Source organism: Leuciscus leuciscus (assembly GCF_965113295.1).
Source record: "Leuciscus leuciscus genome assembly, chromosome: 11".
NCBI lineage: Eukaryota > Metazoa > Chordata > Actinopteri > Cypriniformes > Leuciscidae > Leuciscus > Leuciscus leuciscus.
Window position 1 is genome coordinate 2,363,497 of NC_138735.1, and position 25,617 is coordinate 2,389,113.

At 37.1% G+C, this 25,617-nt stretch overlaps 1 protein-coding gene across 4 annotated transcripts in view; it reads right to left on the reverse strand.

Annotated features, from left to right (window-relative positions):
* Positions 1-2,065: 2,065 nt before the first annotated feature.
* The window catches only part of itgb1a (integrin, beta 1a), a 43,320-nt gene continuing 19,768 nt past the window's right edge, over positions 2,066-25,617 (reverse strand). For 3 of the 4 annotated variants that reach the window (XM_082183808.1, XM_082183809.1, XM_082183810.1), the window contains 16 exons: positions 20,805-20,871; positions 20,484-20,569; positions 17,034-17,253; positions 16,774-16,944; positions 16,169-16,407; positions 14,770-14,925; positions 14,435-14,530; positions 13,701-13,790; positions 13,053-13,193; positions 12,766-12,968; positions 10,902-11,140; positions 9,827-10,049; positions 8,121-8,353; positions 7,015-7,181; positions 5,115-5,192; positions 2,066-3,364 (listed from right to left, as the gene is read on the reverse strand). In XM_082183808.1, coding sequence (XP_082039934.1) covers positions 5,115-5,192; positions 7,015-7,181; positions 8,121-8,353; positions 9,827-10,049; positions 10,902-11,140; positions 12,766-12,968; positions 13,053-13,193; positions 13,701-13,790; positions 14,435-14,530; positions 14,770-14,925; positions 16,169-16,407; positions 16,774-16,944; positions 17,034-17,253; positions 20,484-20,569; positions 20,805-20,871 — 2,409 coding nt within the window. In that variant the 3' untranslated portion in view covers positions 2,066-3,364. The remainder of the gene's footprint in view (positions 3,365-5,114; positions 5,193-7,014; positions 7,182-8,120; positions 8,354-9,826; positions 10,050-10,901; positions 11,141-12,765; positions 12,969-13,052; positions 13,194-13,700; positions 13,791-14,434; positions 14,531-14,769; positions 14,926-16,168; positions 16,408-16,773; positions 16,945-17,033; positions 17,254-20,483; positions 20,570-20,804; positions 20,872-25,617) is intronic. The other variant, XM_082183811.1, reaches the window with a different exon arrangement.

A 25,617-nucleotide genomic window follows, 5' to 3' on the forward strand; every position in this document is an offset into this window, starting at 1 on the left:
CCAGGGAAAATATGGGCATTTGCACTTTAAAGGGCATTAATTGCAGAACAATGTCTCAAGATCTAAAAGTCTTTAAGTCTTTTATTTTCTATCCCAGATAGCATTAGTCAAGGATTAAAAGAGATTTGTAAAGGTTTTAAAGATTTGAAAGCTGCTAAAAACACTCAATAAAGGGCTACTTATTTAAAATGAAACGTTTTCTGTAATTTGTTGTATCTGTGAACAATTGGGAATGAACAGCACTGTGACAAGTGTACAGACAGACCTGTAAGATCTCCTTTGGTTGGTGTAGAACAGTGGATAGCAAGATTCTCTATATGGGAAGATAACCACTTCACCAGGTGAAGGTGAAGACATCCATATCACTTCTTTTGAGATATATGACCTATCTTTGAATGAGATGCACCTTTAGGAGATTCCAACTCTTGGATTTTTTCCCTCCTCAACAAATTGGATTCCTTAGTAAGAACCATCAACAGCTGAGTCACATGTGCATTACCCTCATGATGACCATAATCATAACTTATTTCAATTGTTATTGCATGAATCATGACTATACAAACAATGGAGCATGAAATAGCTCAGATGAAATGAATTACTCAGTGAGATGGATGGTAAATATGTGGTTGTTGTTGCAGCTGAGTCATTTGAGGCGTGAGCTGAACTGCAATAACTTCATTTTCATTTGCTTGGATAAGTAAGAAAGAAGAACAAACAACCAGTATAACTTGCTGAATGCTGACATAACATGTAGTACAACACATATTCCGTATGCAAGAGCTTGTTCATTGAAGATTAGTATGATTCGTAAGAGGCTGTCTCTGGTAAAGCAGATAAATGCGATGGCGTGTTGTTTCCAGGGTAATCTGTAAATGATCAACAATCATCTGTAAATGAATAGAACAAACGTAGCCTTGTCAGTGTGTTGTGGACGTTAGCTGTCAGTGGCCATAGTCTAGACTCGTGTATAATGAATGAATCTGTGCAACAATAAGTCCACAACTCTCTGAATCGATGTGTTAACACTGTCCACTGTCTTGTGTTGTTTCTGGGAGAAAGGACTCTTTCTTTTTCTTTCTCTCTACGAATGCACTTGATTATCAACAAATAAATACACACATATGTGTATGTTAGCAAAATACCCCCCCCCCCCCCCCCCCCCCCCCCCTTAACAATATACGCACTTTATTTAGATATTTAGTTGACAATCGCTTTGGTAAGAAACTGTATTTGTAATCCGCTGCTGCCCTCTGTTGGTTAACATCTGTTTCTGCACTTAAAGAGTTAGTTCAGCTAAAAATGAAAATCATACCATAATTTACTCACCCTCGAGCCACTTTCTTCTTTTTTCAGCCGAACACAATCGGAATTATATATATATATATATATATATATATATATATATATATATATATATATATATATATAGACAAATTATCTTTCTCTTTTAAGCTAATGGGAGTGAATAGTGCAATTTCTTTGAAGCCCAAAACAGCTCATCTATCCATCATTAAAGTAATCCATATGGACACAGGGGGTTAATAAAGGCCTTCTGAACAGCTAAAAATATCCATATAAGTTTTTGAAAGTTCTGGCTTCAGTTACTGCCGTACGCGAGTCTAGTTCGCGTGGAAGAGTGACCTCTGACCCGACGCATGATGCAATGACGATCATCACCCATACTGTCTATGATCATCACACGTGACGGGAGACAGAGTTGAGATCATGTGGAGAGTAGTTTTATTTACAGAGTAGTTTTGTTGCATCTTGTTGATCATCCTTCTATTCTATGCAATTTTACAATTTACATACTAAGCAGTTTGCATAGTCCAAAAATAGTAATAATTAACATAATAGCAGTGAAGTGATGTTTTGATTAACATTTGATGGTTTGGTTTGGTGATGGTTTATTTAGACATCAAGATTATGATTCTTGATTCTTGCTATGATTATGACTATGATTCAAGATTATGATTCTTGATAGTATTGTTATAAGCGCATATATCAGTGACCCTAAGTAATGCTGAAAATGCATTTACCACTTTGAAAGAAAGACAAGATCACAATCATTTAGATTTTGTTTTAATAAATAAATTCAAAATTGCAATATTGAGAAAACCAGAAAAAAGGCACTTAAAAAACAAGCTACATTGGGTGTTGCGGCAGTAACTAACTGGTTATCATCCTTCAGCTTGATATTTATTATTTTGTCAAGCATTCCAATAGTTTTAAATGACTGAGTCTGCTTATAATGTCCAAATAAAATAAGTAAAAATACAGGGTTGTTGTACCTTTGAGCATATGATATGAACTTAAAAATATACACTCTAATTCTTCATTTTCTCCACATAACTCTCTCAAAATGTTTTTTTTTTTTTTTGTAGCAAAGAGCTTTATCAAATGTGTGAATTACAACTTCCATTTTTTATTTTAAATATACTATCCGAAAACATTTCAAATTTAACTTGTAGGTACCAATAATTATGCTCATTTCGAATGAGCGTTTAAGGACATTTGGCTTTCTACACCGATCGACTACAAACGGCAGGATTTCACCTGAATACACTGATACTCGTCAAGAGACACATAATAGTTCAACATATAATCCTTCATAACACATAACATACACAGACATTTGCAGCTGACGACAGAACACGTGCCATAATGCGTTTCTAAGAGCAAGAATACATTGGAAATAACTGTTTTTTCACTTTCTAAAAACAAATGCATGATGTGTCTGACAATAAATGAATATGCATAGATTATCAGCATATTAAACCAAACTTTTATCACCCCCCCCCCCCCCCCCCCCCCCCCCCCAAAATAAAATCACATATACACTGGTCACATAGTTTTCTTATGCCAACACATGACTGACAGCATCAACGATGAAGCAGTTTTGAATGCAGATATAAACAAAAAAATCATATGATGTTTTAAAATAGCATGTGAGGAGTTTTTGCAATCTTTCGGGAAAAGGTTTCCTTTACACTACAATTTAAAGAGAAACCCTTAAACACTTTATGCAGAGGCACAAAGATCTGTTGTGTTCGAGAAGAGAGGATGTGTGAATGTACACTGGGGTAAAAAGAAGAGATACTGGTGTAAATAAAAAGACTATACAACCTGTACACGTTTGCAAGGGACGAGAGGCAGCCAGTTCTTCCTTATCAGAGCTACAATACTGCTCTAAAAGAAGGACATTACAATGAGAACAAAACAAACCCTTTAAAGGAAAACTGAGGAATTCTGCACACTCATCCCTTCCAAAACATTCTTGCACGTGAAACCAATGTCATTATTTTCCTTCATATTTGGGGTTGATCACAGTTGTGACAGCGCTCTTGTAGATGGGGTTCTCTCCCTGTGAAAGGAATACAAATAATATCTTTAAAAATAAGAAACAAAAGTACAGTACAGATCTAAATGCATTTACACCCTGAGAAAGTGCAGATAAAACAACACATGCAGCTGTTTAACACTTATTTACAGCATTTACTGATGAACACATTGATATCCAGTGAAGAAAAAGTTAAATATTAAGTCAAACTCTGATTAAATATTGCACAACTTGCTCATGCTGTAGTCGATTAGTGATTTTTACCCAATGCTTAAACCTTTTGTATCACATCAAGATTGGAAAATGATGACAACTCTCAAAGTAGTTTTAGCATGTTATTGAACATGGCAATGATAATGTATTTGGTCTTGATGGACTTGATCTGCTGTTGACTTGCTACTGCTAATAGATCCTCAGACTCGCTGCTGTGAGCCTGTAAGATCTGCGGCTGCTGCATTAACACACACACACACTAGGTTGCACGACTACTGATTTCTGCTAGTCGATTCCTTATCAAAACAATACTCGAGTTACTCGACTACTCGTGGTTCATGCTACTTTAAATGAAAAGACATGAAATAGCTAGATCTTATCAATAAACATTTATTAATTCATAGCCTAATGCAACAATTACATAAGTAAACTCTCAAAACATTATAATTATGACATTTCATTTTTAAATTTTCATGTAACAGTCTAAAGCCAAATAAATAGCCGTTCTTGCCTTTCATTTCAGACGTCTGCTTCTAGGGGCCGTTCACATATCGCGTCTTTTTCGCGCTCAAGGTCGTTATTTCAAATGTAGGAGCGCGGCGAGCGCGCTCATATGGAAACAACGTGGTGCGCTAGTTTTTCCAGGCGGGTTTTTCCTTCTCATCTCCAGAAATATATCTAGTAGTAAAGCTAATGCAAGGGCTAGAAATCAATTAATCCTTTGCTGATACTTCTTCATCGTCATCATGGAGAGCGCAGTTCACGGTTGCATAGCACCGACAGACGCCATGGGAGCGCGAGCGCTTGTAGGAGACAGCGGCCGCGCTTTCCACACGTTTTTAAACGCAATATGTGAACGGCCTCTTGCAGAGTTGGCCAATTACAATATTTTTGTCATCCTTGATGAAATACTTCCACACATCTGACGTGTGGCGTCTGTTGGTGACGTTCGCCATTTTTAATTCATTTATGGTTAATGGACGCTCGAGTAGTCGATTGTTTCCGACAGCGTCGACTAGTGGTTGAAGTAGTCGATCTATCGACTACTCGACTAGTCTATGCAAGCCCTACACACACACACACACACACACACACACACACACACACACACACACACACACACACACACACACACACACACACACACACACACACACACACACACACACACACACTTGTACTGTGAGCCTGTAATTAACACACACACATGAACCCTGGATCAGATCTCTGCAGGTGGAGCTGGGGAGGAGGAGGATCTCAGAGGAACTCTGATAGAGCTTACAGCAAACACTCAACCAGACTGTTCAAATGATGAGCAAGCGATCTCATTGGCTGCAGGATCAGCAGAGCCAATCAGCTTGAGCCATGAGCTAATGATGTGATTGCTTGGGACCGATCAGCCTGCGCCCTCTAGAGTTTCATGACTGAACTACATATAAATAATATACCAAAATGGTTGGAAATTATGGATAAATGATGATCTGGTAAAGAAACACACACACACACACACACACACACACACACACACACACATGCAGAAAGAGGATTGAGATGTACAAACTTATAGAGCCACAGCTTTACGTCCATAGTTTGGGTTCCTGAATTTATTAATAGGACTCTTGTAAATTGGATTCTCTGTCTGAGAGTGGAAAGGGACAGATAACAGATCAAGGACAGATGAAGCAACAGAAGAGCTGAAATGATGGACAGAAGATGGTGATCACAGGGAGATGGACAGATTTCACGAGCATGAAAGGTAAAGGAGGGAAAGCATGCATACTGAATGATGATGTCAGCAACAGAATGAAGTATGAATAAAGATGGTAACAGCATAAAACATGAAACGCTTTTGTATCCAATTATTTGCTCCTAAAACTAAATCTGAAGCTCCACTTTGTTTAACTTAATACTGAAAGTAATATTTTCTATTCATGGTGGGAATCTAATAAATAAATGAATAAATAAATATTTACACTATTTCTAATTCTAATAAAATTTGATTTTATGGACCCGTAAGAACCGTATCACAGCCTTAAATACATCATACCTCATTTCCTGTTTGTCAGCAGATTTTGAACTGTGCTTGTCTAAGAATACCATTGTGAAAAAGAAGTACACTTCAGCAAACTTTTAAAAAGAGTAGTTATTACAGGAATAATACACTACTAAAGAATATACTTAAGTGTGAACTGAATGTAATGTTTTCAGACACGTAACTGAACGTTAATTGCAATTAAATGAAAATGTATTATAGTTTAGAATTATATTAAATGCAATTATGCAATTGTTTTTTGACCCACTTAAGTACATCTTTATATGTAATTTCATAATTACTTCTATTGTCTTTGAAATACAGTTCAAATATACGGCCAAATATACTGACAAGCATTTATGGTAAACTAAAATATACTTTAAAGTCATTTCTATTGAAGTTTGTAAGTCATGTAGTCAAATATATTTGTAATTACACATTTGAAGTAATGAATTTGTAATTGAGTACATTTAAAATATATGACCTAAGTAATATCAGGAAAAAAACACTTCAGTTAAAATTATAAAATAAATGTCCTTCTTTAAAACACGACAAAAGATTATTAAAGCATTAATATTTAAAATGTATTTAATTTGACGATTACACTTTATTTTACAATGTCCTTGTTACACGTAGTCTCAATAGTAATTAATAATCATTATGCATGATTATTAATGACCAAACCTAATCCTAACCCTATAGTAAATACATGTAGTTAATTAATATTACTCAGCATTTAAATGTATAATTACACTGTAACAATGAATCACAGCCATGAAAGTGTATTCGGTTACACTTTATTTTAAGGTTTCATTGTAACGATGTAATTATATATTTAAGTACTGAGTAATATTAATTAACTACATGTACTTACTATAGGGTTAGGGTAGGATTAGGATTGGGTTGAGGGTTAGTTGCATGTAATTATGCATAATTTACTCTTATTACTATGATGTAACATGTAACAAGGACACTGTACAATAAAGTGTTACTATGTACTCTATTTAAGTGCACTTAAGTCGTATTTGATTTCATTAATATTATATTATCTGCAAGTACAGATTTTTCGAAATAAACTTTTTTTGTTTGTTTAAACTCTGTATTCCCTGTCGCGCACCGGGGTGATGATGAGTGATCAGTGATCCAGCAGAGGGCAGCAGCGAGTCTCACACACTGACCTCAACTGGCCACGACACACCCAGAAACATGAGGCCTTGAAAATCCAAAAGCCTTTCCTTTCAGTTCCAGGACCAGGCCATAAAGTCAGCACAGCTTTCCTAAAAACCGTGCTCTTAAACAGGAAAACCACACTCCCGATGAAACAATCTGGGAATTTTGGGGCGGATTAAAAACTTGAAGGAACTTGAAGCATCTTGGTCCAGTTTTAATTAAGTTAAAACTCATTCTTTTTTTCTTTTTTATTACATACCGTGTCCCACTTGGCGTTCATCTTCTCTTTCTCAAACTTGGCGAACTCGCGGCGGTCGTGAATGATCATGAGCAGTTTCCAGATCAGAAGCAGAGCTAGACCAATCAGAACGATCCCTGCCACCACACCCGCCACGATCGGGATGATGTCAGGACCCGCCGGACACTCTGACACACAAAACACACACATTCAACAATAATACAGATATTCATTTTCTTAATGATTGTGTATCTATTGGTAAATAAGGTCAAAGAGATTTATTTTAAGCTTATTCATCTGTATTATCCTGTTAAAACTTTCATTGTGTCGAAATTTAAATTAAGTATAGATTTAAATAAAGACCACAATGGAAACAAGCCTTTGGGCTTTTTTGTGTTTTTATCCTTTTGAACACTTCGTGTTGATTGTTGTTGTTCAATAAAGTTTTCAATGTGAAATGCACTTTCTGTGATTCACAACCAGAGACTCTTTTGCATCTTTCCTGGCATTGTGATCATACAAGAAAACTTTGGCAAGACATTTGCCAGATCATTGTAAACTATATATATATATAAAGACTTTGAGCTTTATTTTAAAGGATTTTTTGTTTGAGTTTTTCATTTTTGAGAAGCAATATGAAAATGTTTATTTTCTTTCCAACTTAATTAATTTGCATGCAAAATACTTTATCCACAAATGTAAAATTATGAAAGTGACCCCCACTTTTTCTCACTTTCAAGAAGATGTTAGGGTCTATATTAAATCCTTGTAACAGAAAAGGTTACTAAAACCTTTGTGTAAGGTTTTTGTATAATCTTTCTTTAATATTATTATTTTATGTTTAGTGGGGAGGATTGTAATATTTATGTGACCTGTTTAATCAAGATTTATTTGTTTAATTAATATTATTCTACTTTCTTTCTTTCTTCTTATTATTTATTTTTCTTCTCTTTCTTTCTCTCAATTAATATGTGATGTAATATTTGTCCGTCCCTGAACCCCTGGCTGGCTCTTTTGTGTTCTGTAAGTACATTTTTAAATAAAACCAAAACCAAAACAAAGCACATTCAGATTGAGACTGGGATCTTTGGCACTGAGTGATACCACTGTAAAGAGTGAAAGCTCACCTAGAGTCTCCACCACGTGCACCTCCTTCTCGGTGTTGTTGTTGACGGCGTAGGTGTAGTAGAACCAGCAGTCGTTGGCGTCTCTCTCTTTACAGTGCATGAGAGGGAAGGCCTGCACCGGCTGAGGGAGTTTGTCTCGGTCCTTCACCACGATGAGGTTAAAGTAGCTACAGTCTCGCTCACACGTGTCCTTCTTCTCTCCGGTGCCGAACGCCCGGCACTGCACACACTCCCTGCGACAGGACGAGAGTCGTGAACGTGTGAAAGATGGACCATACGGACACCAACAATATTTATTACTGAGAGTTTAAATCTAACATTGCTTTGCTTACAATCTCACATAGAAATAGGGCTGACATTGACAAACACTGTACTAACTCTGACATAAAGTCCACCATAGTTGCCCGTTTTTGAGAGTTTGTACAGTAAATTTCAGCGTTGCCATCAAATGAATAAATTACATTTCACAGTATTATTGTTTTTACTGTACTTTTGATCAAATAAATGCAGGCTTGGTGAGCAGAAGAGACTTCTTTCAAAAACATTTAAAAAAAAGTTACAATTATATATCTGTATATACCTGAAAATATATCAAAAAACATTTTAAAGATGTCCAAATATATATGATTAATATGCACAATGAAAAAAAACTAACTTTTTCTCTTGTCAAATCAACAAATGTTGTTCATATAACATAATATTTTGAGTTTCGGTTGATTTACATTAACTCGAATTTTTTAGGTTTAATAAAGTCAAAATATTAATGCAACCAGAATACTTACTTTTTTTAAGTTCAACCAACAATCATTCTTTACCGTTTGCTTATGCCGGGTTCAGACTACACAATACTTTTGTGTGTTACGATAGTCGCTGAGTCACATTATGTGATTTTGATTCATAAATTCTTGTCGTGTCATGGACAAGAAACATGTCAGACTACACGCTGCGTCCTGACCAATCATCACTAGCCGTCTTTAGCGATGTGCGTGATGTCATCATAATGAAGGCGGAACTAGCGACTGACTTCCGGAAACAATCGCGTACACAAACAATCGCTACATTTGAATTTGAATTTGCATCGCGACTGTTAAAAAAGTATTAATGTGTGTGTGTGGTATGAATACAATTCAGACGTACTGCAGATGCCATGTGACCTACTGTGACAGCTTTTAATGCAAACATATTTATATCGTCCAACAAATATTTTGCATTCAGTCAAATACATTTTGAATGTGAAAAATATATTTTGTTAAACTGTGCTGTTTATACCATATACTAAGCATATATTCTGTTTAGAAACGTTTTGATATTAACATATGTGACCCTGGAACACAAAACTAGTCTCGAGTCGCACTGGTATATTTGTGGCAATAGCCAACAATACATTGTATGGGTCAAAATTATAGATTTTTCTTTTATGCCAAAAATCATTAGGATATTAAGTAAAGATCATGTTTCATGAGGATATTTTGTAAATTTCCTACCATAAATATATAAAATATTTATTTTAGTGAGTGAATGCAGATTAATCATCAACATAAATGGAGAACTTTAAAGGAGATTTTCTCAATGTTTGTCTCTCAATTTAAAAAAAAATGACCCATGTGACTGGTTTTGTGGTCCAGGGTCACATTTGTTGTGCTAAATTTCAGCTTTTGAATTGTCCATGTATCTCAATATGTCCGACACTGGTGTGTTTGACTGACTTGTGCTCGGTGCAGACGCCGGGGCAGGTGGGGCAGATCTCACAGGTGGGGCCCTGGAACTTGGGGTCGGTGCACCTGCAGGTCCCGCACTCGCACGTCCCCCTGCCGTTGCAGATCTGCTTGTTGGAGGCTAAGCATGTGGAGGTGTCCAGAGAGCAGTCGCACGCGCTGCCGGTGTAGTTAGCGTCACAGATGCACACCCTACACTCACAGTGCCCGTGTCCTACAGGAGAAACGGCACAGCAACTGTCTTTATCTCGCAATATACATCACCAATGCAATCTTTCTGAACGTCATAATACATTTGTTAACAAGCAAGTATTCAATGAGCTCATTGTATCTGCATTAAATTATTACATTGTTTAAATTAAAACCTTTTTCGCTAACTGTGATTTTGTATATGTACATTTCTGAAATACTAGAGCGTTACTTCTGATAACAGATCACTGTAAATTGTAATGTGGACTCATGCATTTTCTGTAAAGCTGCTTTGAAATGATGTGCATTGTGCAAAAGCGCTATACAAATAAATGTGAATTGAATTGAATTGAATGGATCTGCTCTGCAAAAAATGCTTGTCTTACTTGTATTATTGTCTTGTTTCCAGTCCAAATATCAAAAAATTCTTAAGATGCATTTACTAGATGAGTAAAATGCCTTGAGATTTGATGTCTTGATTTCTATTTCAAAATTAAGAGAGTTGTTGCTTAAAACAAGCAAAATGATCTGCTAATAGGGTCAGAAAAATAATGTTAATTCAAACAGAAACAAGATTATTTCTCTGACCCCATTGACAGATAATTTTGCTTGTTTTAAGCAACGACTCTCTTAATTTTGATTTATTTCCCTAGAAAACAAGACATAAAATCTCAAGGCATTTTACTCATCTAGTAAATGCATCTTGATTTAAGAATTTTTTGATATTTGGACTGGAAACAAGACACAAATACTAAGTAAGAAAAGCATGTTTTGCAGTGCTGCTTTCTACCCTTTTACAACGCCTGTTCCTCTATTAATAGTCTTCTGAGTGATGCACTGGTGGTCCAGAAAAAGAAAAAGCTTCCTGTTTCAGTACCTCCACAGAGTTTATTATTGGAGCGGTCGCAGTTGAAGTTGTCACACTCGCAGAATTTTCCGCTGTAACGTTCTTCGGGATTTTCCCTCTTCTTGCACTCGCAGGTCCCGCACACACACTCGCCGTTATTGCTGCAGATGTCCGTGCCGTTGTCTCTGCGGCAGTTCTTGTCCAGGTCCTCGGTGGACACCTCGTCCTTCCGGCACTCACACTGCCTGCCCACACGGCCCTTATTGCACCTGAGAGGACACGATGAGAACTGAGAAGATGCTGAGAACAACGGCTCACACACACTCATGTAGATAGACCTTCTGACTAATGCAATTAATATCCAAACAGGAACAAAAAGATGTTTCACATCAAAGAATCAGTGTCATGTTTAACCCTAAAATCAACAGTATTCACAATGAAGCAAACATTTATATTTGTTTTGCATTGTGACATTATTTTCTTTGACTTTGTATTGTATTTAATGTTTGCTGATTTAAATAAATCACTGTATTATATTTTTACAGTAAGGCAGTAAATCGAGGTATTATGTAAATAATGAGAATTACAATGATACTAAGTAATAAAACTATCTGGACAATTATGATAATGTGAATGAGATTTTTGATGGAAATGTACAGCTTTCTGTGTTTTCACTGTTATACGGTAGGGGGCGCTATAAGGCATTTTATGAAAGAGTACAGGATCTCCTGATCAAAACACAGGTGAAGAAGAAGCAGAAACAAGCGATAGCATATGTAAGCATATGAATATGTAAAATAACGCTATCGCCATCATTAAACGGCATATAAATCAAAACTGCCTGACGTTACAGAATGAAATGTCGACCCAGGACGAGCTACAGGACTGAGAAGCTTTGAGGTGTTGATGGACTCGATCGACTCCATCTGTGTTTTGATCATCGTTCTGAATATGATCCGTACGAGATCTTTGACAAAAACACGATTTTACTTTTCAAAATGTTACTTTTTAAAATGGTATTTTTATGAAACTTACACATATACAAGTGTTGATAAAAAAAGGAATGGATGAAGCTCGAATTTTTGTTGTTGTTGTTGTTTTGTTTAAAAGCAGGATATACTGCATGTTCAAGTATTCATACAACAAGAAGATTAATATGGTTTAGAAGAACTCTGATAGAGCTTACAGCAAACATTCAACCAGACTATTCAAATGTTGAGCAAGCAATGTTATTGGCTGCAGGATCAGCAGAGCCAATCAGATTGTGCCATCAGTGTCATATATTAGGGGTGGAACGGTACATGTATTTGTATTGAACCGAAACGGTATGGGCGTCACAGGTTCGGTGCATAAATGTACACGGAGAATACACGGTATAAAAATAAAGAAAACTTGCGTGCAAATTAATTAATGTAATGCGGAACTACTGTTAGATACGCGGGTTCTTTAGGGATTCCTAATCTGTAGCTCTGCTTTAGCTCTGAAGCAGGCTGCAATGTAAAGATTGCAATGCTGGAATATGTTGTGTGTGTGTGTGTGTGTGTGTGTGAGAGAGAGAGAGAGAGAGAGAGAGAGAGAGAGAGAGAGAGAGAGGCGCGGGCACGATCGAAAAGTCACAAAGTGTTTACTTATATTTGTGTGCGTGTGTGTGTGTGTGTGTGTGTGGCGCGGGCGGGGTCGAACAGTGGAAACATAAAACCGAGGTATGAACCGAACCGTGACTTCTATGTACCGTTCCACCCCTAATATATATATAAGTATGTATAAGCACAGCATTTGCAGTTTGTTTTTAACCTTCCAGGACAAAAATGACATGTAATTTAGCAATTAACCAAACTCATGCATTCTTATGAGCCTAAGCAAATCCAGGACAGTTGTCTGAGGACGGTCTCACCTGCAGGCTCCGCACTCAAACGTCCCATTGCCGTTATGGCACATTTCACTATTCTTGATGCCGTGCTTGTGACAATCACACTCGCAAATAAAGTTGAGTTCGATCTCGACCTCCTCAGTGAAGCCCAAGGGCTTGATCTTAATGGTTTCCGGTTTGCCTTGTTTGGGACAGCCTTGAGCTGTGATGTTGATGTTGAACGACACCTGAGGATTCATTGGAAACAGAAAAAGACTCAGGAACAACAGGCTACAGGTTTCTGATGCACATTACATCACGTTTGAACTCACCTCGTCTCCGATGGAGATGTTAGAGCACTTCCGCCCATTCTCTCCCTCATTCACGAGTCCATTCTTACAGCGTGACTGATAGGTGATCGTCACTCCTTCGGGAAGCTTGCTGTTCTCCAGGATCACCTCTGAGGAAAGAGACTGAGAAAACATAAATCAGTCCAGGTCCTTTATATACTGGAGATATTAACAGTAGTGGCCGAAAGTGAGAAAATTCACATCTTCACCCTTCATTCAAATATTATTAAAGATGTGTTAAAGACTTTGTAAGCATATTACATAGTTGTGCCTGTTTTATTTGTGATAATAACGCAAAAAAAACATGGAAAATTGTGTAACATCATTTTTGGCCAGGCTATCCTACAAAGAAATGGTAAACGAGAGAATTAATGAAATATTAATAACTGATTATATTGTAATCAATGTTTGCTTTTTCCTGAGAGCTTTGTGTTTTTCTATGCACACAGAAACCTGTAGCTTTAGTTTGACTTGTGTCCAATTAACTAAGTTTAGTGTTTTGTTCTTGCCTCAAGAACACTTCCCTTATATTTGAATGGTTTAATCAAACTTGTAGGGTCATTAAAAACTAATATCCCCTCCGGACATGACTTTTGGCCACTACTGTATAAAGAAACTTTATCTACTCACATTGTATGCATCAATAATAAGATTGATAACATTGCTGGAGTTTGCTGAAAGCGTTCCCACAGCAGACTTTGGGATCAGGTTTTTAAGTTCCTGTGGAAAGGGGAAAAACAGAGAAAAACAATCATGAATCTGAAGCACAGGGACGCAGGGTGTTTGTTTTACAGCAGGGCTTTTAAACGGCAGACAGGAACTCTAAATTATGACTTTGCCGTCTGGATCATTCCAAGCCGGGAAACTATCTTGGGGTTGTGGCTTTCCAAATACAGAGAAGTTGGATTCAGGAGAGTTTCAGGCTCTCGGGAGTGAAATATCTGAGATGGCATTTCATTATACAATTCATCCATTTGTAACACATAGTTTTGTCTCAAGCTATGGCTCTTTCAATGCACGTCTATGGCATTTTTTCATCTTTTTTATCATCCAGAAGGTGAATATTGTGAGTCTGATCACTTACAAAAGTGCTATCATGCCTCCTCTCAACCAGCCACAGGGTTTGAGGAATCATTCATGCAACAATTACATGTTATGTGCTTAAATTTAACACTTAGCACTGAGGCTTTGATCAAATCCAGATAGCACCACAAACTTTCATAAGTTTTGACAAGTGTGGAATGAGACTACAAATTGAACAGGGGAAGAAACTACAGGCTCCAGACAGACACAAATAGAGAGTGTTCCCGCTCATGCACACACGCTTTCATACACATCATTAAGATCATCATCTATGGACTTACTTTGTAAACAGGCTGGAACTCTTCTGTAACTGCGAAGATGGTCTGGATGTTATTTTCACTCAGTTTCTGAACCAGGTGAGCAATGGAGGGGTAATCCTAGTCAGGAAAGGACAGGAAAGATATGAGTCGAACATCTAATACATCTGGTCTGAAAATCAGTTGAAAACAGGACCGTAGACATTGAGGGGGACAAATCTGTCAAATTTTAAATTGAAAATAGCCATTTACATGATTCATGTAATATAAGTAGTGATTGAATGTGAGAAACGGGGCCATTTAGGCATACGATTAAGAGTCACTGTCATATGTGAAAATGGAAAATGTCATATACATACATAATAATGACTCATCGTGTACATGTCGTCTTTTAAGTGGCATTTCCCATCATTGGGAAGCACGATTCCACCGAGTTTGCCATCTCCGGCAAAATGAAAACCTGCGTCAGTAGAGAACACCAACAAACGGGTGACATTTCTCCAGCCAATGTGGTTCTGAGAGAGAGAGAGAGAGAGAACAGGAAATAGGAGAAAAATTAGGCCAAGGGATACAAAGAGTGGGGGGAAAGTACAAAAACAGATTAAGAACACAAATTAATTAAAGATGCCATATTACTGTGGCATTTAAGTCAGAAAATAATCAGATAAGGACATTCAGTATAATACTCCCAGTTACATAAACTCTGTCTTAAGAACTAGTTTGACAAACTAGCAGTTATTTAGTACATAGTAAATAATCTTTATCATAGAGATGCACCGATATGAAAATTAGTTTTTGAGATTTTCTTTTTTTCCAGATTTTATGATGTACAGATGCACTTTTATGATGGATAGATGCACTTTTATGATGGACAGATGCACTTTTATCATGGATAGATGCACTTGTATCATGGATAGATGCACTTTTATGATGGATAGATGCACTTTTATGATGGATAGATGCACTTTTATGATAGATGCACTTTTATGATAGATGCACTTTTATGATGGATAGATGCACTTTTATGATGGATAGATGCACTTTTATGATAGATGCACTTTTATGATAGATGCACTTTTATGATGGATAGATGCACTTTTATGATGGATAGATGCACTTTTATCATGGATAGATGCACTTTTATCATGGATAGATGCACTTTTATCATGGATAGATGCACTTTTATCATGGATAGATGCACTTTTATGATGGATAGATGCACTTTTATCATGGATAGATGCACTTTTATGATGGATAGATGCACTTGTATCATGGATAGATGCACTTTTATGATGGATAGATGCACTTTTATGATAGATGCACTTTTATGATAGATGCACTTTTATGATGGATAGATGCACTTTTATGATGGATAGATGCACTTTTATGATGGATAGATGCACTTTTATCATGGATAGATGCACTTTTATGATGTACAGATGCACTTTTACGATGGATAGATGCACTTTTATGATGGACAGATGCACTTTTATCATGGATAGATGCACTTGTATCATGGATAGATGCACTTTTATCATGGATAGATGCACTTTTATGATGGATATCGGTATCGATTATTAAAAAAATCACTATCGGTCGATTTCTAAAGGAAATAATGCATTATTTATTGGCTTTAATATATCGGCCAAATTTTCTTATCGGGCCGATAACAATAATATTAAAAATAAACCGATACGATACCGATATGGTGGCCGATATATCGGTTAAACAACCCTCCTCCAGTTGTTTAATACTCACTCCACAGACGGCAACCTGCATGATCGCATCAAACCCTCCCTCGGGAGAGTCGAGGTTTCCCGATATCTGCTGTTTCCCCACCAGACTGTTGAACTGGTGGCCATTGCTGGTGAGTTTCAGCACGTTCTTGTAGCTGAAGGGACTGGTGCAGTTCTGGTCCCCAGTGCACGGGTTCAGGAGCTTGGCTGGAGTCGTGCTGATGTACGGCATCACCGTCTTCTCCACGAAAGAGCCGAAACCTGTCCGGAACGAAGTTATTTTAGTCAACGAAAACTGAAACTAAGACTTTTGGTCAAAAAACATTTTCGTAAACTGAAATAAAATAGAAATTTCAACATAAATGAAAAACGAAACGAAAGTAACAACAGTTACTGAAAAACGAACTGAAATAAAATAATGATTAGCAAAAATAAATGATCTAATAAGCTCTCATCCTGTACTGGAAAATCACGTTTTTCCATTGCACTGCGCTACTTTATTTTTCAATGTTCGACCGTTATTACGTCAGGCTTTACAGGGTTAACACTGGTATCTGATAGAAACAAGGTTTTAAAGCCATCTACCAGAGAGTTTAGTTTTGCAGCATGATCTTATCAGACTCTCACCTATCCTGAAATCCGAGGTGATCTTGGACATTTCCTTCATCAAACTAGTCCCGAGATTCTTGACGTTCTCCAAGTCGTCCTTCATGGAGTAGGACAGGTCCATCAGGTAGTACAGGTCTATGGGATAGTCTTCAGCCCTCTTGAACTTCAGCTTGATATTTTGAGGTTCCCCTACAGAAATAACAAAAATGTGTTAGTATGTGTTCCCACAATTACTTGCACAGATCAACAAAAGCAAACGATTGTAAGTGATCAGGCACCAGATCTGAGTTTGAGGCTGAGTTTCTGAGGCTGGATCTGTGTAATATCCTCGGGTCGGAGTTTCTCCGCTCCTTTCCTGCGGTGGGTCACTGCTTTGTTCTTCAGGATATTTTGGCTGCCGTGAGGGTTTTCGATCTTGGTTTTCGAACAGCCTCTTTTCTTGAGCGACTCCAGTTCATCGCAGCGTGCCGATGTCGGCTCTCCCTGTTTCAGAAACTCCTGTTGCGTGAGGAGAACATATTCAGGCTGTTATATGTGATTGCGTTAAGCATGTCAGATTATTTATATTTGTTCAAAAGTTTGGGGTTGGTAAGATTTTTTTATGTGTTTGAAAGAAGTCTTCCAGAGCTGCCAACTCTCACGCATTCACCGTGAGACTCACGCAATTAACACTTTTCACACACTCTCACGACACACATCCATTTTCTCACGCACAGAAAAATCGCGAAGCAAAGAGGACACGGAGACCGACTAGACTAGACAGAGCAGTTACTTATGATATTAAAAAAATCTCAGCTCTCAGATTCTGTCAATTTTATTACGAAATTCAAACAATAAATACCATTTTGGCGCTTGTAAATGTGACGTGACAGATCCCTAACGGCACGTGAACCGATCCTTTCTAGCTAATAGTAAATAAACACGAATGAACACTGTTAAAAGAAACAGTACAACTTACCAAAATGTATATTCATCATACATAATATCGATCAATCAGCGGAAAGAGGTCAATAAAACAGCTGGAGAACAATTATGTCACGTAACATTTACCTCAGGAAAGCCATTTAATGACCATAACATGGGCTATAGCACGTTAGTTGGCTAGAAAAAAAGAGCTATAGAGAGTATTTTGCTAAATATGTGTACTATATTACATATTTATTATATTTTTGCTTACAGTATATCATTAAATAAAGTTGTTATTATAATAAAAAACGCATTATATTTAATTTGAGTTATTTTTAACCTTAAATAATACTGCCAGCTGATAGGGCTCTCTGTGTGTTTACAGCATTAGGTGAGTTGTTTTTTTCTTGAGAAAATGAACGCCTATCTTGTGTACCTAATATTTATCCAAACGAGTCAATATTACAAATCACAAGAATTGAACTGAATTGAAATCCTGAAATTTGTTTCAAGCAATAATAAAAAAAGCGTAGCTTACCAGGGGCCTGTACCATGAAGCCGGTTTAGGTGGCTAGCCAGCTATGTTTCAGTTTAGTTTCCGCCAACCCTGGGTTTTAGGTACTATGAAAGTAGCTTGGCTTTAATCGGTGTTCGTTGCCATGGTATCTTACGCTGCACGGCTAACCTGCTCCGGGGCAGGTTATGTTCTGGATTCAAGATCTCAGACTGAAGTTTGACCAATCAGCTGAGAGCAAAGAAACATATAGGTGACGTAACTTATTCCCAGTGTCTGTTACAATGACTTCACCTTTGCTTCCAAATCCTGTGACATCTCAGCGCAAATTGTAGAGAAAGAGTTTTTAGCCAGACAAAATCCCCTTGCCTTTCCTGATAGTTATTTGTGTGAAAGATACAGATTTTCTGCGGAAGGAATGTCTTATCTTTGCAAACTTCTTGAGCCGCACATAAAGAATTTAACACGTCGAATTCATGCACTACTGTACCGCAAATATTGCGTTACGTTTTTTTTGTTGCAAGTGGTACATACTTGCACGGTGGGTGACATACAGAAGCTATAGGGGAAAACACGGTTTGTCGAACCATTCGTAAGGTGGTCCTCGCTCTGCAGGAGTACATGAATAGTTTCATTAATAGTGTTCCCCGGACATTTATCGGCCATGTCCATAAAAGAGGGCTTTTATAAAATTGGGGTGACATCACATGAACACATTTTATTTTATTTTTTTCAAAAAGCAAATTGCACAAATGTACTATACAATATAATACATGTTAAGAATTATTTTAAATCTTTATTATTATTCTGTTAATCTTATGATAGGATTCCCTAGCTTTCTTAGTAGTACAAATACGTTCTATATTTATGTAAAATTATGTATGTATGTGTAGCCTATGTGTAATATAGCCTATAGCCTATTTTTATAATATATAAAAAATGTGCATGTATCATTTTTTATATATTATAAAAATAGGCTATAGGCTATATTACACATAGGCTACACATACATATATAGTATACATAATTTTACATAAATATAGAACGTATTTGTTTAACTTACACATTAACAATCAGCAATCTTTCTCCAACAGTCTTCTCTTGCTTTGGCAGCAGAGACCGTATTGTTTCGAGCTTGAAATACATATTTAAATTCATCGTAATTCTGAATGATTATCTCTTGCTCCTCCGCGGGAAAATATATCGCTCACGCTCTACCCGCGATTGGTTGTTCAGTGTCGAGGTCACTCTTTTATGTGCACGCGCGCGTGGAGTAATCATAGCTTAAGGATCAAAGCCTGAGTTGACAGAGAAAGTTGATGAGCTGCATCATGGTACCATTAAAGCCTGATTACATCGGTTTGGTTTTGTCAACTCAAAACTAATCCTGTAACGCCGAGTTTGTTCAGGTACCTTCATGGTACAGACCCCAGACATTGTACCATATAAACATTGTAACATGTTGTCACTAAACCTAATACAATTCAGTTTAGTTACTAAAATGTTTTGACAATCACAATACTCTTATTGTGATGCAAGATCATTTTTTTAACATCCAATTTTTTTGCTCACCAAGGCCGCATTTACTTGATCAAAAATACAGTTAAACCGTGAAATATTATGTAAATGTATTTCCTGCCATTTTTTGAAAAATGTAATGCATCCTTGCTGAATTAAAGTAGTAATTTCTTAAAATAAAATAAAAACTTTTTAATGCTAGCGTACGTTTCTCATACAAAACATGAAAGTACTACAAAAATTAAAAAATTATATAATAAATAGAACATTTTAGAAAAGAAAATGATCTTAAAGTTAATTAACCTAAAACATAATTGTGTTATGACACCTTGATATAGTCAAACTCAGCAACGAAATACACTTATAATGTAATTAGTGAATAATAAGACAGTAGTAATGACATCATCACTGTCCCCTGGTGCCTGTTTGTGTATTTAATGATTCCATCATATTCTGTTATTATCACTGATGCCTGAAACTCCTTATAAGGACTCATATAAGCACAAACTCAAGCATCACCACGATCTTTCCATGACGAACGAGATTTTCAAGCATGAATGGAATGACAACACTTATCCGTCAAATCTGCCATAACTATTAATATCAAATGACTACGTTTGAGTCACTTTGTTTGGCATCATCATCTCTCTGGTCCTGTTGTATAAGAGCAATATCATAGTCATGCTGTTGGTCTGAATATCAGTACAGCTGTGATTATGAGTGTGATGCGGCACAAAATGAGAGTTATGTTGTGTAAGTAAAGAATGCGTGGCATTGTGACGCTACTCACGGTATCAGTGCACCATCCACATTTAGCCCCCACTTGTATGCACTCGCCACAGGATAAAGCGTTGGCTTTGATGCACTCGTTGCCCTCTGCAGAACACAAGAGACAGAGCGTTTTACATCTGGCCAGTCGATTCATTCACTCGCAGTAACTGGAGCCAGAGACGACTACTGTTTTCCATTAAGGATAGCGCTCCGACCTCTGAGTAATGACAGCACTATTTAACTGTCCAACGAGAGCCTCAAAACAAACACAGCGCTTATTAATTCTGATGGAGTAACAGTACAGCACTTCAAGCTTCGCTGATCTGAAAGTTCACATTACCTTGCTGTGCGCGGCCGCAACAAATGATCCCTAATAATGTTGATATGAAAAGTAGCTTCAGGTCCATCTAGAAGAAAAAGACAAAAACAATAAGCAGTGGATTCACTTATTCTGGGAAACAATGAATGTGGTAACATCTAAGCTGTTTATTTTAATATATTATATCAATTATACTATATAAATATATTATTTAATATGACTGAATGAAACCATCATCATTGGGCTATGACAATTAAAATCATACTTTAAGGGTTAGAAAATAGATCCTTATAACAGTTTCGAGACCAGGATCTTTAAAATAACTTTGGCAACTACATAAATAGCATATATGACTATGATAATCAATCAATGCACTGTTATATATCAAGGGACACTGGAAAGAGAAAACATTTTGCAATTTTAACTATTAAAAATTAAGATTCCAAAAGGGGGTTTTCACAGAGAAACCATAGAAGAACCATTTTTGGATGAACTTTTAAGTGATCCGCTTTTAAAAGTGTAAAATTTTAATAACTGAAATAACCTTTTCCCACTATACACTCTTAAAATAAAATTTCTTTTACACAAGAAATGCTACTGAGGTAAAAATCTTCGTATCCCGGTTCTCTTTGGATATGGGATAGTTAAACTCATTAAGAAATGAGTTAATGAATAAAGCTTCTTTATGGTTCCATGAAGAACATTAAACAGGCATGACTCTTAAAAAGGAAGGGGGTTTTCACAGCAATGGCACTGTTTCTGTCCAGGGAAAGAGCCACTAGGAAACGGTTGGACCGGTGAATTATGGTTATGAGTGGCGGTTATGGTTACCCAGCCCTGCAGCGGTTCCTCTTTCAGGAGCTGAGAATAGAGGAAGGTTAATGACCTCCCGTGCACTTCCTAAAGTTCTTTGGGAAACCAAAAATGGTTCTTCTATGCCATTGCTGTGAAAACCCCCTTTTTGGAAACAGTATTTTGAAGAGTGTAAAGAACCTTGTGTTGAAATGAAAGGTTCTTTATGGAACAATAAATGCCAATAAAGAACCGATCTTTAAGAGTGTATCTGCTTGATCTGACTTTGAAATGCTGAAAAAGATGTTTTGTTGCTCATATTTTCAGCGATGACCTTAAATACACGGGAGGTCATTAACCTTCATCTATTCTCAGCTCCTGAAAGAGGAACCGCTGCAGGGTCTGCCGACTCCCTTCGGCAAAGGGTGTTACTCGAGTGGACAAACAATATCCTCAACAGGAGTGCGGAGTACAGAAATATACTGGGAAAAATCCAAGATAACACTTTATTTTACAGTGTCATTGTTACATATGTTACATGTACTTACCATAGTAATAACAGTAAATTATGCATAATTACATGCAACTAACCCTCAATCCTAATCCTACCCTAACCCTATAGAAAGTAAAGTAAATGCTGTTAATTAATATTACTCAGTACTTAAATATATAATTACACTGTAACAATGACACCTTAAAATAAAGTGTAACCAAATCTAATATAATGTGTAATAGCTGTAGAGTAACAAAACAAAAATGTCTTTAATATTTATTTATTCTGCATTTAAGCATGCATAATTTTATCCAAAGTTCATGGTACAACACAATGGTTACTAAAAATGGTTAATTACATTCTTGAAATGTTTATATGTCATTGCATTACATACACAACACTCTAATAAGTATAGAAAGTCCTAAAAAAAATTTTTTTTTGCCTTTTTTTTTTTTTTTCACATTTTAAATCCTTATCCGTCATCCACCCATATATATATATATCCAGTTTATTTCCCGTAACACTGGCTCACATTGATCTGTCATTAGATCAGAGCACTTCTGCCGGCTGAAAGCTGTGTGTCCTGCAGGTAAAGCATTATTGATCAGTGTGTCCCATGAGACTTTGTGTTGCGTCTGGTTAATAAATGATCCTCTGTTTGGCTCCACGTGTCAGTGAGGGGCTGAAAAAAGTGCGTTGCATGCGCTGATGTCTTCAGTAATCAGTGAAATCTATTCAAAAGTATAAGCGGATAACATTATTACAGTGGTGCTAAAATAAGTTTCCTTAATTTGAAATCAGAGGGTTTGACAAATACTGTTTTCTTTCCTGTTTCCTGACATATATCTCATAACAAAACAGAATTATTATTGAAAAACTTCCTGGAGTGGGACATGCCAAACATTGTGAAAAATAAGGACTTTTGCATACTTTTCTTGCATACTGTAATTGCATACTGTAATAACTAGTAGTTATTACAGAAAGAATATGCTTAAGCATGAACCGAATGCAATGTTTTTGAACACTTAATTTCAATTAAATAAAAATGTATTATAGTTTAAATATATATTAAGTGCAGCTTTAGAGTGTTTTTGACCCATGCACTTGAGTAGGACTTAAGTATACATCTTTATCTCATTTCATAATTACTTCTATATCTTTGAAATATGATTAAAGTGTACTGACAAACATTTATGGAAAGCTAAATTTAATGTAATTTCCACTGAAACTGAAAAGATCAAATATAATGATTTAAAATGTACACAAAACGTTTAATCACAAAGTGCACTGTTTAAAAGTGTACTTAAGTGCGTTAAGAAGCAGTCATGAAAGTGTATCTTTAAGTACAATTAAGTGGCCTTTTATTTCATTATTATGATTATATTATCTGCAAGTACAGTATCTTTTTAAGATTTGAAGTACATTACAAGTGCACACTGAAGACTTATTTTTCACAAAGGAAAGTCTCGTCTCAGTATCATCTAGTTTACACCATGGTCGTGCAAAACCTCCCTGACAGCTTGTTTCACAGTTCAATCGTTTGGTCAGGTTTTAGGAGTATCGTACACTGTAAAAAAGTTGCTTCTTTAATTTTTAAGTTCAGTCAACTTGGATGTTTAAGTCATATTAACTTAAATTACATTAAACTGCCATTAAAAAAAATGAGCTGAATCTTGTATAACATATAAAAAAAGTTAAAATTGCTTAACTTTTAAAGTTGTCATAACTTATTGATCATATAATTTTTTACAGTGTAGTATATAAACGCCCTCAATAAGCTTCATGAGTTCTTTAATAAATGGCCAAATGACTTGCACAATAGTTTAACATACACAGCATAACAAAAGTGTAATGATTTGAAAGATGTTCTGGCTGCCACCACAATCTACAAATAGTATATCATTATCCAAAAGTGTTGACATAGTCTTAACATGATACTGGTTTGATGTAAGAAACGCCTGATGCAAGTGAGCTTCCTCTAAATTACACACACGTCAATGATAGTCCTAAAGAAATCACACACATAACCAGTGCTGTTACGGCTACTGGAAACAGAAACAGAGTCCAGGCTGAAGCTGGAAAAGCCTTTTACTTCCCAGCTGAATGTGATGCATGTGGTTTCCATTAAATTCAATGGGCAGAGATGATGAGGCTCAGAAGAACTCCAGCCTTTAAACACTGAAGCGAGAAACTGACACACTGAAACACTGAGACACTGAAACACCGATACACAGAGACACCGATACACAGAGACACTGAGACACCAATACACCGATACACCTATACACAGAGACACTGAGACACCGATACACAGAGACACTGAGACACCGATACACAGAGACACTGAAACACTGACACACTGAAACACAGAGACACTGAAACACAGAGACACCGATACACAGAGACACTGAAACACAGAGACACTGAAACACAGAGACATCGATACACAGAGACACTGAAACACAGAGACACCGATACACAGTGACACAGATACACAGAGACACTGAAACACAGAGACACTGAAACACAGAGACATCGATACACAGAGACACTGATACACAGAGACACAGACACTGAGACACCGATACACAGAGACACCGATACACAGTGACACTAAGACACCGATACACAGAGACACCGATACACAGAGACACCGATACACAGAGACACTGAAACACAGACACACCGATACACAGAGACACTGAGACACCGATACACAGAGACACTGAGACACCGATACACAGAGACACTGAGACACCGATACACTGAGAGACTGAGACACTGAAACACTGAGACACTGAAACACCGATACACAGAGACACCGATACACAGAGACACCGATACACAGAGACACTGAGACACCGATACACAGAGACACTGAGACACCGATACACTGAGAGACTGAGACACTGAGACACTGAAACACTGAGACACTAAGACACTAAGACACTGAAACACTGAGACACTGAAACACTGAGACACTGAAACACCGATACACAGAGACACCGATACACAGAGACACTGAGACACCAATACACCGATACACCTATACACAGAGACACTGAGACACCGATACACAGAGACACTGAGACACCGATACACAGAGACACTGAAACACTGAGACACTGAAACACTGAGACACTGAAACACAGAGACACCGATACACAGAGACACCGATACACAGAGACACTGAGACACCGATACACAGAGACACTGAGACACCGATACACTGAGAGACTGAGACACTGAGACACTGAAACACTGAGACACTAAGACACTAAGACACTGAAACACAGAGACACTGAAACACAGAGACACTGAAACACAGAGACATCGATACACAGAGACACTGATACACAGAGACACAGACACTGAGACACCGATACACAGAGACACCGATACACAGTGACACTAAGACACCGATACACAGAGACACCGATACACAGAGACACCGATACACAGAGACACTGAAACACAGACACACCGATACACAGAGACACTGAGACACCGATACACAGAGACACTGAAACACAGAGACACCGATACACA